Source organism: Monopterus albus, unplaced genomic scaffold (genome assembly GCF_001952655.1).
Source record: "Monopterus albus unplaced genomic scaffold, M_albus_1.0 scaffold9.1, whole genome shotgun sequence".
Classification (NCBI taxonomy): Eukaryota; Metazoa; Chordata; class Actinopteri; order Synbranchiformes; family Synbranchidae; genus Monopterus; species Monopterus albus.
This window is the reverse complement of record NW_018127889.1, coordinates 2,721,941-2,735,322: the sequence shown is the minus strand read 5'-3', so window position 1 is coordinate 2,735,322 and position 13,382 is coordinate 2,721,941. Positions and strand designations below refer to the sequence as shown.

The 13,382-nt window shown below is 40.1% G+C and overlaps 2 protein-coding genes across 6 annotated transcripts in view; one reads left to right on the top strand and one right to left on the bottom strand.

Annotated features, from left to right (window-relative positions):
• The first annotated feature begins 3,628 nt into the window (after positions 1–3,628).
• On the top strand, positions 3,629–8,245 carry LOC109954442 (pro-opiomelanocortin-like). Its single transcript, XM_020589771.1, has 3 exons — positions 3,629–3,886; positions 6,653–6,779; positions 7,465–8,245. The coding sequence occupies exons 2-3, from the start codon at positions 6,660–6,662 to the stop codon at positions 7,828–7,830; spliced, it is 486 nt and encodes a 161-aa protein (XP_020445427.1). The 5' UTR covers positions 3,629–3,886; positions 6,653–6,659; the 3' UTR covers positions 7,831–8,245.
• A 420-nt stretch (positions 8,246–8,665) lies between these two features.
• Positions 8,666–13,382, bottom strand: part of efr3bb (EFR3 homolog Bb (S. cerevisiae)) — a 33,737-nt gene continuing 29,020 nt past the window's right edge. For all 5 annotated transcript variants that reach the window (XM_020589769.1, XM_020589765.1, XM_020589759.1 and 2 more), the window contains 8 exons: positions 13,202–13,333; positions 12,793–12,860; positions 12,577–12,704; positions 11,910–12,001; positions 11,658–11,706; positions 11,068–11,174; positions 10,912–10,961; positions 8,666–10,787 (listed from right to left, as the gene is read on the bottom strand). In XM_020589769.1, the coding sequence (XP_020445425.1) occupies positions 10,682–10,787; positions 10,912–10,961; positions 11,068–11,174; positions 11,658–11,706; positions 11,910–12,001; positions 12,577–12,704; positions 12,793–12,860; positions 13,202–13,333 (732 nt within the window). In that variant the 3' untranslated portion in view covers positions 8,666–10,681. The remainder of the gene's footprint in view (positions 10,788–10,911; positions 10,962–11,067; positions 11,175–11,657; positions 11,707–11,909; positions 12,002–12,576; positions 12,705–12,792; positions 12,861–13,201; positions 13,334–13,382) is intronic.

The window sequence follows — 13,382 nt, the reverse complement described above, 5'->3', positions numbered from 1 at the left end:
AGCAAAGGGTCTGAATACTTATGACCATGTGATATTTCAGTTTTTCTTTTTTAATAAATCTGCAAAAATGTCAAAAATTCTGTGTTTTTCTGTCAATATGGGGTGCTGTGTGTACATTAATGAGGAAAAAAATGAACTTAGATGATTTTAGCATATGGCTGCAATATAACAGAGTGAAAAATTTAAGGGGGTCTGAATACTTTCCGTACCCACTGTATATTATCCCTTTTATCCAATTAGAAAATTCAAGCTCTGCTGCTACAGAACAGTGTGTTGGAAGTTGAAAGACATTTTGAGAAACCCTTCAATGTGGGGTCTTGATGTTATACTAAAAATAACTACTCTCTAGCACTTTGGGACTCTGATACACTGAGCAATAGAAGTGTTTTTAAAAAACTAAAATAATATTGCATCTCTGTTAATATTGCATCCACACTCTTCTCTGAAACTGTTCTAGGTTTTGGTGGCAAGTTCATCCTGGGACACAAACGTTGGGGCTTGTTTTAACTGGTAGTGGGCTATAGGTGCCCTAAGATATGATAGGAAACAGATTCATAGATTAGATACTTTTAATTTTGTAATAACACATCAGTCTAAGCCAGTATTTCTCACCCAGTTATAAATACACTTGCCTCATGCTACAGAACAGCTGGAGAAAATAAAGCTTTTCAAAACAGCTGACATTTTACAACCTTTTGTGATAAACAAACATGTCTTTTCTCTTCCTTCTACTTGAATCTCTTATTTCTTCCTCCTGTGATGCAAGGGAGAAATCAAGGCAACACACATTTGCCAAATGGGACATTCTTCCTCACTCCAGCGATATTTTGTGACGTCAGTCCAACCCATGACGCACAGTTGCATAACCTGGCACTCAGCTCGGATTGCTCTGGATGATGAGAACAGTACACACAAAGTATCTGTTTTCTAAGAAGTTACAGGTGCAGTTAGTGTGATTTTCCATGTGTTTGTGGCCTATTATATGACTAACGGCCTTGTCGAAGTAATAGCCTACTTTGCAGTTTTGGGGGAAATAATTGGACTCTCCCTCTCACTATGACTAAGCTAAGATGCACTTGGAAAGAAACAGAGGACCTCACAAAGATAAGATGTCTGACTAGCTACTGACTAAACAGCAAAAAGGTGGTATGGTATTTTATGTTAGAAAGCTTTACAAAAGAATGGAGTGGGGGAAAGTGGTGCCTTGTGACACATGCTGCCTTCAGCTGCTTTTGCACAGATTGAATGCACATTAAATTTGGGCTTCAAATGGGCCATCATCTTTTTTCCAGCATTGTTGCCAGGAAATTAATGTTTTAGAACTTATAAGATATCCCATGGCCTAGACCTTTCTTGATGATCTGAAAAAAGAAGCAGCAAGGAGGTGAGGAAATATTTTTACCTAAATGGAAGAATCTCATGAATCCACCAGGATGCAATAAAGCAGTCCAGAAGTTACTCTTAGTCGCTGCCCTCAGGTCGTGCAATGGGATATAGTGAAATAAAAGTAAGCAGCTGACAAAACCAGCAAAACCTGAAGTCCAGAGCTTTCAGCCAGGCTTCTTTCAGACTGTGTGCTGTTTCCGAGGTTAAGCATTACACGACAACCTGACTAAAATAAGCTTTTACAGAAGAAGTTAAGGGAAGGGTTGGCTCCACACGTTAAGTGCCCCTTAATGACATACGTATAAAAAACATAAATGGACGTAAATTAATTCATGGTAAATGATCTTATATGGCGTTTTCACTATTTCTATTCACCCATTTGCATTCACACATTCATGATAGCAACTAGGGGTTCAGTGTCTTACTCAGTGACACTCCGACATGTGGACTGGAGAAGATGGAAATCAAGCCGCCAAGCCTCTGTTTAGGAGACGAACTGCTCTGCCTCCTGCTTTTACTTTTGGTACTTTAAGTACTCTTTCCTGATTATAATTACATAAAGGAATTTGATTGTTTGACTGGTGTTTTTGTTGTTTCAGTGTTTGTCTGAGTGTTAAGATGTGCCTGAAACAAACTATATGTCTAGTGCAACAAGTCCTCCAACCTGCATGATCCAGCAGCTGGTGGAGATCTCTTCTTGTCACACTCTCTGGAAACCCCAGCAGATTGATGTCACGCTACTTGTACAAAAAGCAGTTGGTTAAATGGCAGAGTCTTTGTTAGTCAGTGATTCACATCCTGCACAGACTTCTCTGGGGGTTGTATTGCTATGAAGCAGTGGAAATTCGCGACATCTAAAGGGGAGATGAATTACACTCCCAAATGTTGCTGAAAAGCATCATTTGTTTTTAACCTTTTTTATCCATCAAAGCTGAGGCTTAGTAAGCATGACTCAAACTCACACGCAGGAGCTGCTCAGAACAAACATGGCCTGCAGCGGAGAGCCACGCGGCGGTGAAGTGAGTTACATCCATGTCACTTGTTTCTGAGAGAGCAGAGAGAATTACTTCCATTTCTGACTGTGCACATTCAGGTCTTAAGTTGTAATTCTAACATTAACATTTTAATAATCTTTAATCAATTTATTATACTCTATCATGACTTCTGATTATAAAAGATGCTAATCAAACAGCCTTGGTCAGAGCTGGAGCTGATCCCAGCTGACATTGGGTGAGAGGTCACTGGAGGTTTATTCATGCTTGTGTGTGCAATGTGAGGTTGTTTAGAGATGGAGGGCTGAAAAATAAAGTAAACTTCCTTTTTAAAGAAGCATTGGAGGAATTTAATACCAGAAAAGCAATAATGTATGATTTCTTCTTTAAGACATCCCTCTGAACCAGATTAACTCTGCCTCTGTGCAAAGCTAATTTTATCAAAAATAGGTTTTGTCAGGCTACAATAGAATTGGTCATAACTCCCATGGATACTCCCACTCTTACTGTTATTGTCATCTAACTGTTTTCTTTAATTGGAGTCTTGTCCATTTGGTCTCTTCATCCGTTCCTCAGATAGTCTTGGTGTTCTGTATTTTGTTGTGTGTTGTTATTTTATATGTAAATGCTACATTTTGGACACATTATGTGTGTTTATGTGTAAATATATATATATAGACACCTGGAGTAAACTGAAAGCTGAATGTGCATGATGCTGCTATGTTCAGTTTTCCTTTTAAAAATCACTGAGTGTGTTGGTGTGAGTGTGTACAGGCATATTTTCAGGTGTAGTAACGATGCCTAACAAGTGAATCATGTCTTCCTAATGATGTTTCCACCCAGAGAGGCATGCACACCTTGTAATCGAGAAGCACACAGAAATGATTCAGTCAATAAAATTGATTTGCACGCTTCACTGTGGCTCCCTGTCTGTTGAAAGGATGTTGCTCTCAGTGTTAAGATGTCAGGGATTTGATGCCCACTTCTCAACAGTTGTTTTTATCAGTGTACAATAATGTAAACATGCACTCAAAAAAAAAAAAAAAGACTCATCAGTCAGTCAGGATACTTGACGATTTTAAAGATTATATCCCAGCTGGAGGAAACACAGCAGGGCAAGTTCACTAATGCTTCACCTGTTGTCTGGTGACGTGAGCTGCTCCAATGATTAAAAAGTGTGTGGGTGGCCTTTGCAACAACCATGCACACAAACACACAAAAACACACTCCTCCCCATCTGGAAAGGAGCAGGAGACCCTTTACCTCAATCGCACCCTGAGGCCTCGAGAGTCTGAGCTCCATGCTTTATGTGTCTATAAAAAGAGCTTTCTTCATCTAAGGAAGAAACAGCAGACCCTCTCCTACAAAGCATTTCATTGCAAAGCTGAGAGAGAGCAGGAGAGGAGGAGAGGGATCGCAGTTAAAGAGCCGCCACTCTGGAAGATCTGTGGACAAACAGAGGGAGAAAAACAAGAAGAGAAGAGAGGGAAAGAAGGCGTTTGGAAAAGGTAAAAAAAAAAAAAAATAGTCCTGACTTTGTTTATAGAGTTGTCGTTTTGAAATGAATCAAAATTGTGTATGATTGTTGATAGCTTGTTTTTTCGAATGAAAAACCACTGATGCACTGAATAAACACACATTTCGGATGCTCTGACACATGCAGCTACATTTATTTGTACTTCACATGGATTTCTATCTCAGCTTTTAGAAGAGCAAACATAGCTTTCTATGATGGCATTTGAATCACTTTCATTAATATCTACCTCTACAAACATTAATCTAACTTATGAAGCCTTTGAATAACTCTGTATGTCATTAACACATAAGGTTGCAGATTATTGAAATTGCAGCTCTCAGGCTTCTTTTAACAGAGTATGTCTGTGGAGAGCAGAGCTCAGCTGAGTGAGTCATAATGTAGGAAGAGCATAGATGAGTCTCTGCCACAGTTAAAGACGATGGCCCACCAAGGAGTCACTCCTTAGAATAATGGAGAAGGGTGGGAGAAACAATAACATGCAATTTTCCAATGATGGAAAATCAGTGGACTCATTTCCTGCACCAGGATGCATCCCTTTAATGCACCAGGAGGATTTTTTTTTAAAAGAGGGGATGAGGAAGTTCTAACATGTTAATATATGAAACGAGTGGCCCAGATCAGCAGCAGGATGCCAAACTGAGTACAGGTGTAGATCAGTCTGACAGTGCTGGGTCTAAAAGTTTCTCTTTGTTATGCAGCTTCAATAAAACAACCCCCCTGAAGTCTTTTTTTTAAGAATCGGAGGAGAAGAAAAGAATAAATATAGCAACAAAGAGATGAGGGGAGGCATTTGCCTGGTAGAGATGTGCCACAAGTCATTGGATGCTGTCTTCTATTAATTAGTTAGGATATTTTCCTCCACCCTTAAGAATAAGTATATAGTCTCTATAATAAGTAGGACCTATTTGAATACAACCTTCTATATGTTTGCTTGTATGTATCCATGTATGTGCATTTATCGCTTTCCTTCAGGCGGCAGAAAAGGTAATGCTCATCTCACAAAGCCCCTTTAATAGTCATTATACTTCATTGACCTTTCTATTTCTGGCTGCAGCCCTCTCTATTAGTGTTGAAAACAGCAGTACAGATGAGGAAATTCAAAGCCTATTCAGTGATGTAGATTACTACTAGATTACCACTATTATCCCTGTTTCCTTGGGCAACTACAGTATAATATAACTGTTGTTCAATTATTTTTTTCTTTTTTTCCAACAAGGCTGTGACATTAAATTAAGGGCCACTTGAAAGATGTTTATAGCTTAAGGGGCTTAGGGACTGTATGGAAATTACTGGGGTGGAGAGCAGGTGCTGAAACTGCTGCTGATGTTGGATTAATGAATCCATCCATCCATTATCGATACCACTTATTCTTTAGTAGGGTCCCGGAGGGGTTGAAGCCTATTCCAGCTGACATTGGGCGAGAGGCGTGGTACACCCCGGACAGGTTGCCAGTTTATCACAGGGCTGACATGTAGACAAACAACCACACACACTCACACTCACTCCTGCAGGCAATTTAGAGTCACCAGTCAATCTAACCTGCATGTCTTTGGCCTGTGGGAGGAAGGTGGAGCACCCAGAAACAACCCATACAGGCACAGGGAGAACATGCAAACTCCGCACAGAAAGGTCCCGGAGCGGCCCGGGCTCAAACCTAGAACCTTATAAGGCCCAGATCGCACTTTAGAGGTGAAATTAGCAAATGCAAAAACCACAGAAAACAAATCTGACCATTCCAGCTGCTCTCTAGTTTTGAACCAGTCAGAACCAGAATCAACTTTACTGGCCAGGTGTGTTGAGCACACAAGGAATTCAACTTCGGTACAGTGGCTCTCACTGTGCACGAACAATGCTTTTCCATAAGGCAACAAATTAACAAGATAAGACTGAGAGAAGAAGAAAAGAAAAGGAATTTGCATTATGCCTTGTTTCTTGTGCATTCCTTGCACAAGCGAAGGTAACTTGACGTCAACACAGAATTGGCGGACGCCACCACTGACAATAAAAGCAACTTGCCAGATTTCCAGATGTACAATCATTAAATGACCATTTCAAATAAAATGCTGACCAAAAGAAGTATCAAAGCTTTAATATACTTTTGTTATACTGCAGAGTAAAGTGGAGTCATTAAGGAAACTATATAACCTTTCTCTTTTTCTAAACCCCACCTCTGTCAGTAATAATTTATAGACAGTCCCTTAGTATTAAAAACTGCTAAGTTAAATCAAGTCTCTTTTGGGGACTCTTGCAGAAGCAGCTCTATATAAATAGTGTCAGATTTTCCAGAGCTTTCATTAACCACCACTTTTAAATATGATAAATGTGCCACTGGTAAACAAGACCATCTGTTACATTACACGTGATGTTAGCTGGAAGAGAGCTGCTGAGTATTGGTATTTGAGCTCAGCTATTATTCAGCAATGACACACACACACACACACACACACACACACAGCTACTGATCCACCAATTACTTCAAAGAAAGTGCTGAAACACGTCAAGTTATATAAGGAAGTGAGGAAAGTGTTATGCAAGTGCAATGATCAAGAGACACCTACGGCATTTCTTCACAAAAGTAGCAATTTCTTCCAATTTAGGAACGATAAAGTGAATGTGTGCCTGTTGGGACTGCCGTGTTATTAAAACCTATTTTGTGTTTAGAAGAGAGTTCCCCCCACTGTCACACTACTTTCTTTTAAGCTCAGCCTCAACTGAGTGTCTGTCTTCCACACTCTAGGCTGAGGATGGTGTGTCTATGTTGGTTGTTAGTGGTGGTCATGGCACATGTGTGCGTCCCAGGGTTTGGCTCGGCATGCTGGGACAGCTCCATCTGCAACAACCTGAGCAACAAGGAAAGGATACGGGTAGGTCAAACTGTCTTTTCCATTATATTGTTGTTGTCCTTCTATTTCATCTTTGATACCTTCATCACCAGGTGAGGCAAGCAAACACAATTTGTGCAGCAACTTAGTTCAAAATATTTTAAATGTAACGTGACTACAAGAGCAGAATATGGAAAACAGAGAAAGCTAAGAATATCTGCATTGTTGATACTGTTACATGGAATGAGTTAGTTAAAAAGTCGAGTCAAGTGAAAATTAACCAGCTACTGTTTTGAGGGATTCATTTTTATATAATTTTTCAAGCAAAAATGCAAAACCGTTTGATTCCAGTTCTTCAGATGTGAAAATCTTGTTTATTTTCTTTGTCTCTGGTGATTATCTTTGTGTTTTGGACTGTTAGTTCAACAAAACACTCTTGATAATCACATCACGTTGTGGTCCTTTTTATATCTACTGTGACATTTTACAGACTAAACAATTAATCAAGAATAGTAATGGCAGATAAAGCAATAATCAGTAGTCACATATTGACGTTAACGGTCTTTGTTGTTTGGCCAGGTTTTGGAGCATCCAGAATAAATCTGCACCAAAGTGATAAAATACAGTTAATGTCTCATTACTGTATCATCATCAGCTCTTCTTGCTGAAAAGGATTCACAGAATAAGTAACAGTGCATTTTAAAATGTTGCTGCTTCTTCCACACAGGACTGCGTTCACCTCTGCATGTCTGTGATCCAAACTGTGCTTCCAGAGCTCAGTGCATCGGCCCTGAAGGATAACGATGACCTCTTACTCAGCATGGTTCAGGCTACCCTGGCCTCCCACGACAAGATGTCAGAGTCAGATCTGAAAGCTCACAGCAGCGAGCGACGCGCCTACTCGATGGAGCATTTCCGCTGGGGGAAGCCCTCTGGCCGTACACGCCGGCCCGCCAAAGTCTTCGCCTCTTCTCTGGAGGGAGGGGGCTTTTTTGAGGGGCGTTTCCCCCTTCAGGCTCGCAGGCAGCTGAGCGAGGGGGAAGCAAAGAGGGACCTGAATCAAGAAAGACATCAAGTAGCTGAAAAAGATTAATAGCCACTGCATGTTAGTATCCACAGGTCTTAATTTTAAATGACAGAAACTTTCATTAGCATGCTGTTGAATGTGTTTTCTGGGCCAACGGTTTGTCTCATCGAAACCTTAACTGAAGATAAGAAACAAGGCAGTTTTATGTTGAATAAAAACTATGATGCACCCAACTACCTTGACCTTCTTGGCCTTGACCTGAGAGTTTTCTTGGGAGCAGAGTTTTTTTTTCTAGCAGGAAATGTCGCCACTGATTTTGAAAAAGGGAATTAAACTGTAACTCCAAATTCTGTTGAAAGGTTCTAAAAGACACACACATTGATGATTTTAATTCTGATACACTATCCAATCAGGTGACAACGAAACAGACGTAAATATACAACGGCGACAGTGTGGTATGAGACGCCACAGTATTCTGTATCTCAAGAAGATCTCATTAAAAAACATTTGTCTTCACTTTCATCAGTTTTACAGAAACATCAGATCCAGATCAGATTTTAATGGTTACAAATTTATTGTACACCACAGCAACATTACTAGCATGCAAAGTCAAATATGACACTCATAAGGCATTTTCTCCATGTAAAAGCTGCCAGTGCCACTAGGTAATCCAGTTTTTAAAGTGCAAAGTTCACAGAATGAATATATTTGACCTACAGCACTATGTTGTAAACAGATCTATTAATTAGACATGTAATGACAAAAGTGAGATTGGTTTACTGTCAGTTCATATTACGTTATGCTATGCAATGACAACAAGCAGACTGATAGATTTACAGGTCTCCATTGTTGCAAGATGCTGAAAAGACAGTTTGGGAAAGTTTAGACAGCTGCACGTTGCTTTTAGTTAGCTTGTTCTTCATCAGTGTGGAAAGTCATCAGACACAAACTGTAAACCACGTCTGGAGAGTTTGGTCTTGGGTAATGACAATAACACATGAACAAATACATGCACTCACACATGAACAGACAAATCTGATACACTGGCCTGTTTGGACATATACATACTGAGGATGCTACATTATATAAAAAAAAATAGAATATAAAACCAAACAGAGATAACTGGACAACACATGACAATCAGGGACAAACAAGACACCTGTGGTTGCAAGATGGTGAACGCACGTGCCACACAAATGCAGTTAACTCACAAAAGCGCAGGACAGGGAAGGGCAGTCTCTTACAACATCACAAAGGGAACCATCACAGCACCACCACAACAGAAGGCACAACTCAAACCACACAAAAAGAATCTGCTACCTCCAGTTGAACTGTGTTAGCCAGGCTAGTGCCAAATTATTGCCATTATACTTTGTATTAAATTATTATGGTGTGCATGTTCATACACACAAAAATGGCTTTTGGACTTTGAATCTTGCTGAAAATTCACTGTTTTGGAGGCTGCAGCGGCAGCATGGCGTACAAACAAAGTGCAAACTTGTCGCAGCAGGACACAGGATATAATGGCAACAACAGAGGTCAGGATGACGGTGCTGAAACGTGCGGCTAGTAATGAAGTTGAACGTAACTTTTAAACCAGTTTTTTTCTTTATCAGGTGAGATTACTTCAGTAGTGTGATATAGTGACCCCAAGATGATGTGGGCTGTTCAGACCCTCGTCAGTGCACATTTTGATTTCATGTGTTGCTGGTTACTTAATTGAGATTTTAGTAAAAAGGATGTGAATATTAACTAACTAGCTTTCTCCCTTATCTACGGACACAATCAGTGCAGTGGCAGTCTGAAATTATACAGGAATTAATATACACTATGTACACACACAAATACATCCCTACTCTGTACATCAGCTTAAATATTTGTATATTTCTCTGTATATATACAGCTATATGGGAAGGAAAAAATAAAGGCTCATTAATTATTTTTGAGTGTTTGCATTACAGTAAACACTTCAGATCTTCAGACGTTTACTGTGGTCCCGACTGTGGTGCAGTGTGTTTTTGTCTATGTTCTAACTTGAGTCACCTGTAAGGCACACTCACTTTGGAGGACAGCGCACACATATCAGCAGTTACCTGTCATTTAAAACACAGCTAAAACAAACTTATAATTACAATAAAAACTCAAGTGCAATAAATAAATGCCTGCCATAAAAAGAAAAAGTGCTATCGGCTAACACCAAGGAGGCTAAACAAAACTACGTTAGTGTTAAACACTGAAGACAGAGACAAAGATCTGAGTAACTTAGAAGATGAGAAGGTGCAGCTTGATATTGATCCATATATAAAATCAATCAAACACACACAAAATACACAGTCAAGTACATGAAAAGTCACCTAATTCACATATACTCTTCCTGGCCACAAAGGTAAAACAAATTAAACATTAAATTTTGTGATAAAATAAGCAAGAATGGTCAATCTAATTTCATAATCAAGGGCAGAATGGCACCCTGTGAGGGACAAAAGAGTCCAAGAACTGCAGTCTTATCAAACATTTCCACTTAAAGGACGTGCAAAGGGTCAGCTTATTGTAAAGCCAATAAAATAACTTCATACATTTTTTTTTCTAATTGCTCTTGGCAATGTATAATGTTAAAATCCAACCAGTGGAGTTTCTGCAGACATCTAGGGAGAACTGAAGGGAATACATTTAAACCAGTCTGCTGCATTTACTGACATTTACTGACAGTTTTGTTGGCTGCAATCACAAGGTAAAAGAATTGTCACTTGAGACAAATGAATCAGAGAGTGCTTTGTTCTTTAGTTGGCTTCAAACAACTGTGTTTTTGTTTGGTTCTGTGATCAGGATACCTTTATAGCAAGGATCGCTTTGCCCGAATCTCTTTACTGTCCTGCAGTGTTCAATAATTCTGCAACATCGCTGTGGACTTTCTGCGTTAGTACACACAAAGATCAGGGAACTTCATCTCGTAGATGGGCACAGATCGACTCTGGCTTTGGCCGTAACCTGATGAAATGGTTCCAGATGGGCTGGGTGGGGGTCTGAATGCGAAGAAGAAACAGACATCATCGTTGTCATCATCATTCACATAGTCAGTATCAGTGCCATCACTGTCATCATCGCCTTCTAGAAATTTCTTAAACATCTCACAACACTGGTTCTTACCTGATTGTAATCTCAAAGATCTGGTTTAGTTTGCTCTGCAGCAGTGTGGCCTAGAAAGGACAGAAGAAATTGTATTAGAAACAGTGAAAACCTGAAATGAGGGGAAAAAACATCTTGAAAACCAGCATGGATAAAAGGAAAAGGTTTTTATTGTACCCTGGCACCACAGTGGGCAGCTATCTCTTCGAAGGGGGCCTTCTGGAACTTCTCCACCACTTGTCTCCTCCGCTCCCTCTCTTGCTCCTCCATACCCACACTGTCCACTAGAGGGAAGCAGAAACATTACTTAAATTTCAATACTGTATTTTGCTGCAGTAGACTTTGTGCTGAAAGCAACAATGTGCTTGATCCTTAAAGCAGCAAAGAAAATCAACTACAACTATTATTCTCATTGCTGCCACTCCAGTGGAGGTTGGGGGTGGAGCTAAAAGTTCCCCTTTGACCATCTGGCAGTACTTTGGGTTAAAAACTAAATCAAAAACAGAGTCCTAACAAAAGTGCAGCATGTGATCTTATGTAGAGTAACATAATTTAAAAAGGAGGACAAATCACTGATGTGAGACCAACTGACTGTCTGGACACACTTTCCCATTGAAGTGAATGCGAAAGTGTGTCCAAACCTCTGAGTGGTAGTGCAAAAGCTGTACAAAAAAAAAGTACAGACGAGTGGTGCTACTGTGCTGATGAGTATCTAAGCTCATGAATACTTGATAAACAACTACAAAAAGATAAGTGAATAGACATACCAATGGCATTCTTCAGAGTTTCAAACGTGATCTCTTCTGCTGGTGCCCTCTGCAGAAAGAAATGACGGCAACAAGTGGAATGAACAAGAAATGTGATCCAGCAGTAAATTGAATCTAATCTTAATTTAATCTTGAGAGCTGTAGAGCCCCATGCTGAACACTGAAGTGCTAACCTCCCCCCCAAAGTATCTTTAGTGCTACATATCTGAGTTTTACACCATGTAATTGTTCTATGTGCTTTACTGCTTTTACCTCCTCTTTCTCTGGGCTGTTTCGGGACTCTACCTCCACCTGGAGCGAGATGGTCTCACCAATACTCTTTCTCTTGGACAGACGGTCCTCGTCTGGAAAAAGAGTGCACATATTTCCTTTCCTTTAAAATAGAAAACTCTTGAATGATGAAAAACATATGACAAATTGGACATTTTGATGCTTTTAATAAGGTTAAAAACGGAGTAAACCCAATTAGAAAAACAGAGTTTAAGTGGGGACTAGGCTGACAAATTAACATAAAAGTGAGTTGGAATCTACAATAGATTGCTTTTATTTCAAGCACTGGGGCTGCAAAAGGGTCTGCCCTGATGAAGTGCCCTTCAACAAAACTCAAAATTCTCACTAGCTCCATTGGAGCAGTTCAGCTCTGCATGTCTATTCAGGAATCAATAAAACATCCAGATGAAGCTGTGCCACACTGGCAAATCAATAAGCATTAATGTGGAATGGAGTAAAAAGAAGAATATTTGCCTCTAAAATGTAGTTAAGTCAAAGTATGAAGTAACAGAAAATGAAAATACTCAAGTACAGATACCTCAAAACTGCACTTAAGTACAGTACTCGAGTAAATGCATTGTGGGTTAAATAAAGAGAGGAGGACATTGCTCATTACTTTGATACGGCTGACACTTGAACTAAGAGTTACCTGTATACTGTGGGACATAAGGCGTAGCCAATCTCTCTGTGTTATAACCACTACCTCCAAGGACCTCAGTGATCTTCGACTGGAGGAACAACACATCCCCCTCGACCTTCTCCAGTAAGGAAGGCAGCCTAGGACGTCAGAGGCAGTGATTGTTTTACATACATCAGAAAGTAGCAATTCTCTTCTTAAGGAGACCTGAATGTAGATGGCACATACTTTGGTTTATCAACGAAGACATCCTCAGGCAAAAGGTAGGTACTTTCTTTCTGTCTCACCTCAATTACCTGAAGGAAAAAAGAGAAGGCAATTTATGAAAAGAGGTTGTTGATATTCAGACACACGCACACACCCACACGTATATCAGAATCAGCTTTATTGGCCAGGTGTGTCGGACACGAGGAATTTGACTATGGTACATCAGCTCTCAATGTGTATGCACATATCCCCATGCAAGGGGCAAGTAAACAGTAAACCAACATAAGGCTAGTATAACTAAATAAGCAGGATTAACAAGCAACAAACAGTGCAGAATAAGCAGTATAAACAGGTAGTAAACAATGCAGACAGACAAAGGAGTGGTCATTTGTGTGTATGTATAGATGTATAAAGGAGCACAGCCCCTGACCTCGTGTATGTGCTGGCAGAAGGCAGGGACGGTGGTCAGCTGGCAGATGAGGTTGAGGTAGGCAGCAGCGAGGGCATGAACAGCACAGCGGTTATAAACAGGCAGAGCCTCGTCAGTGGAGAGAGCCAGGTCCTGCACATGATACAAAGAGACATCAGCGCTGTAAAACACTCTGGTATTC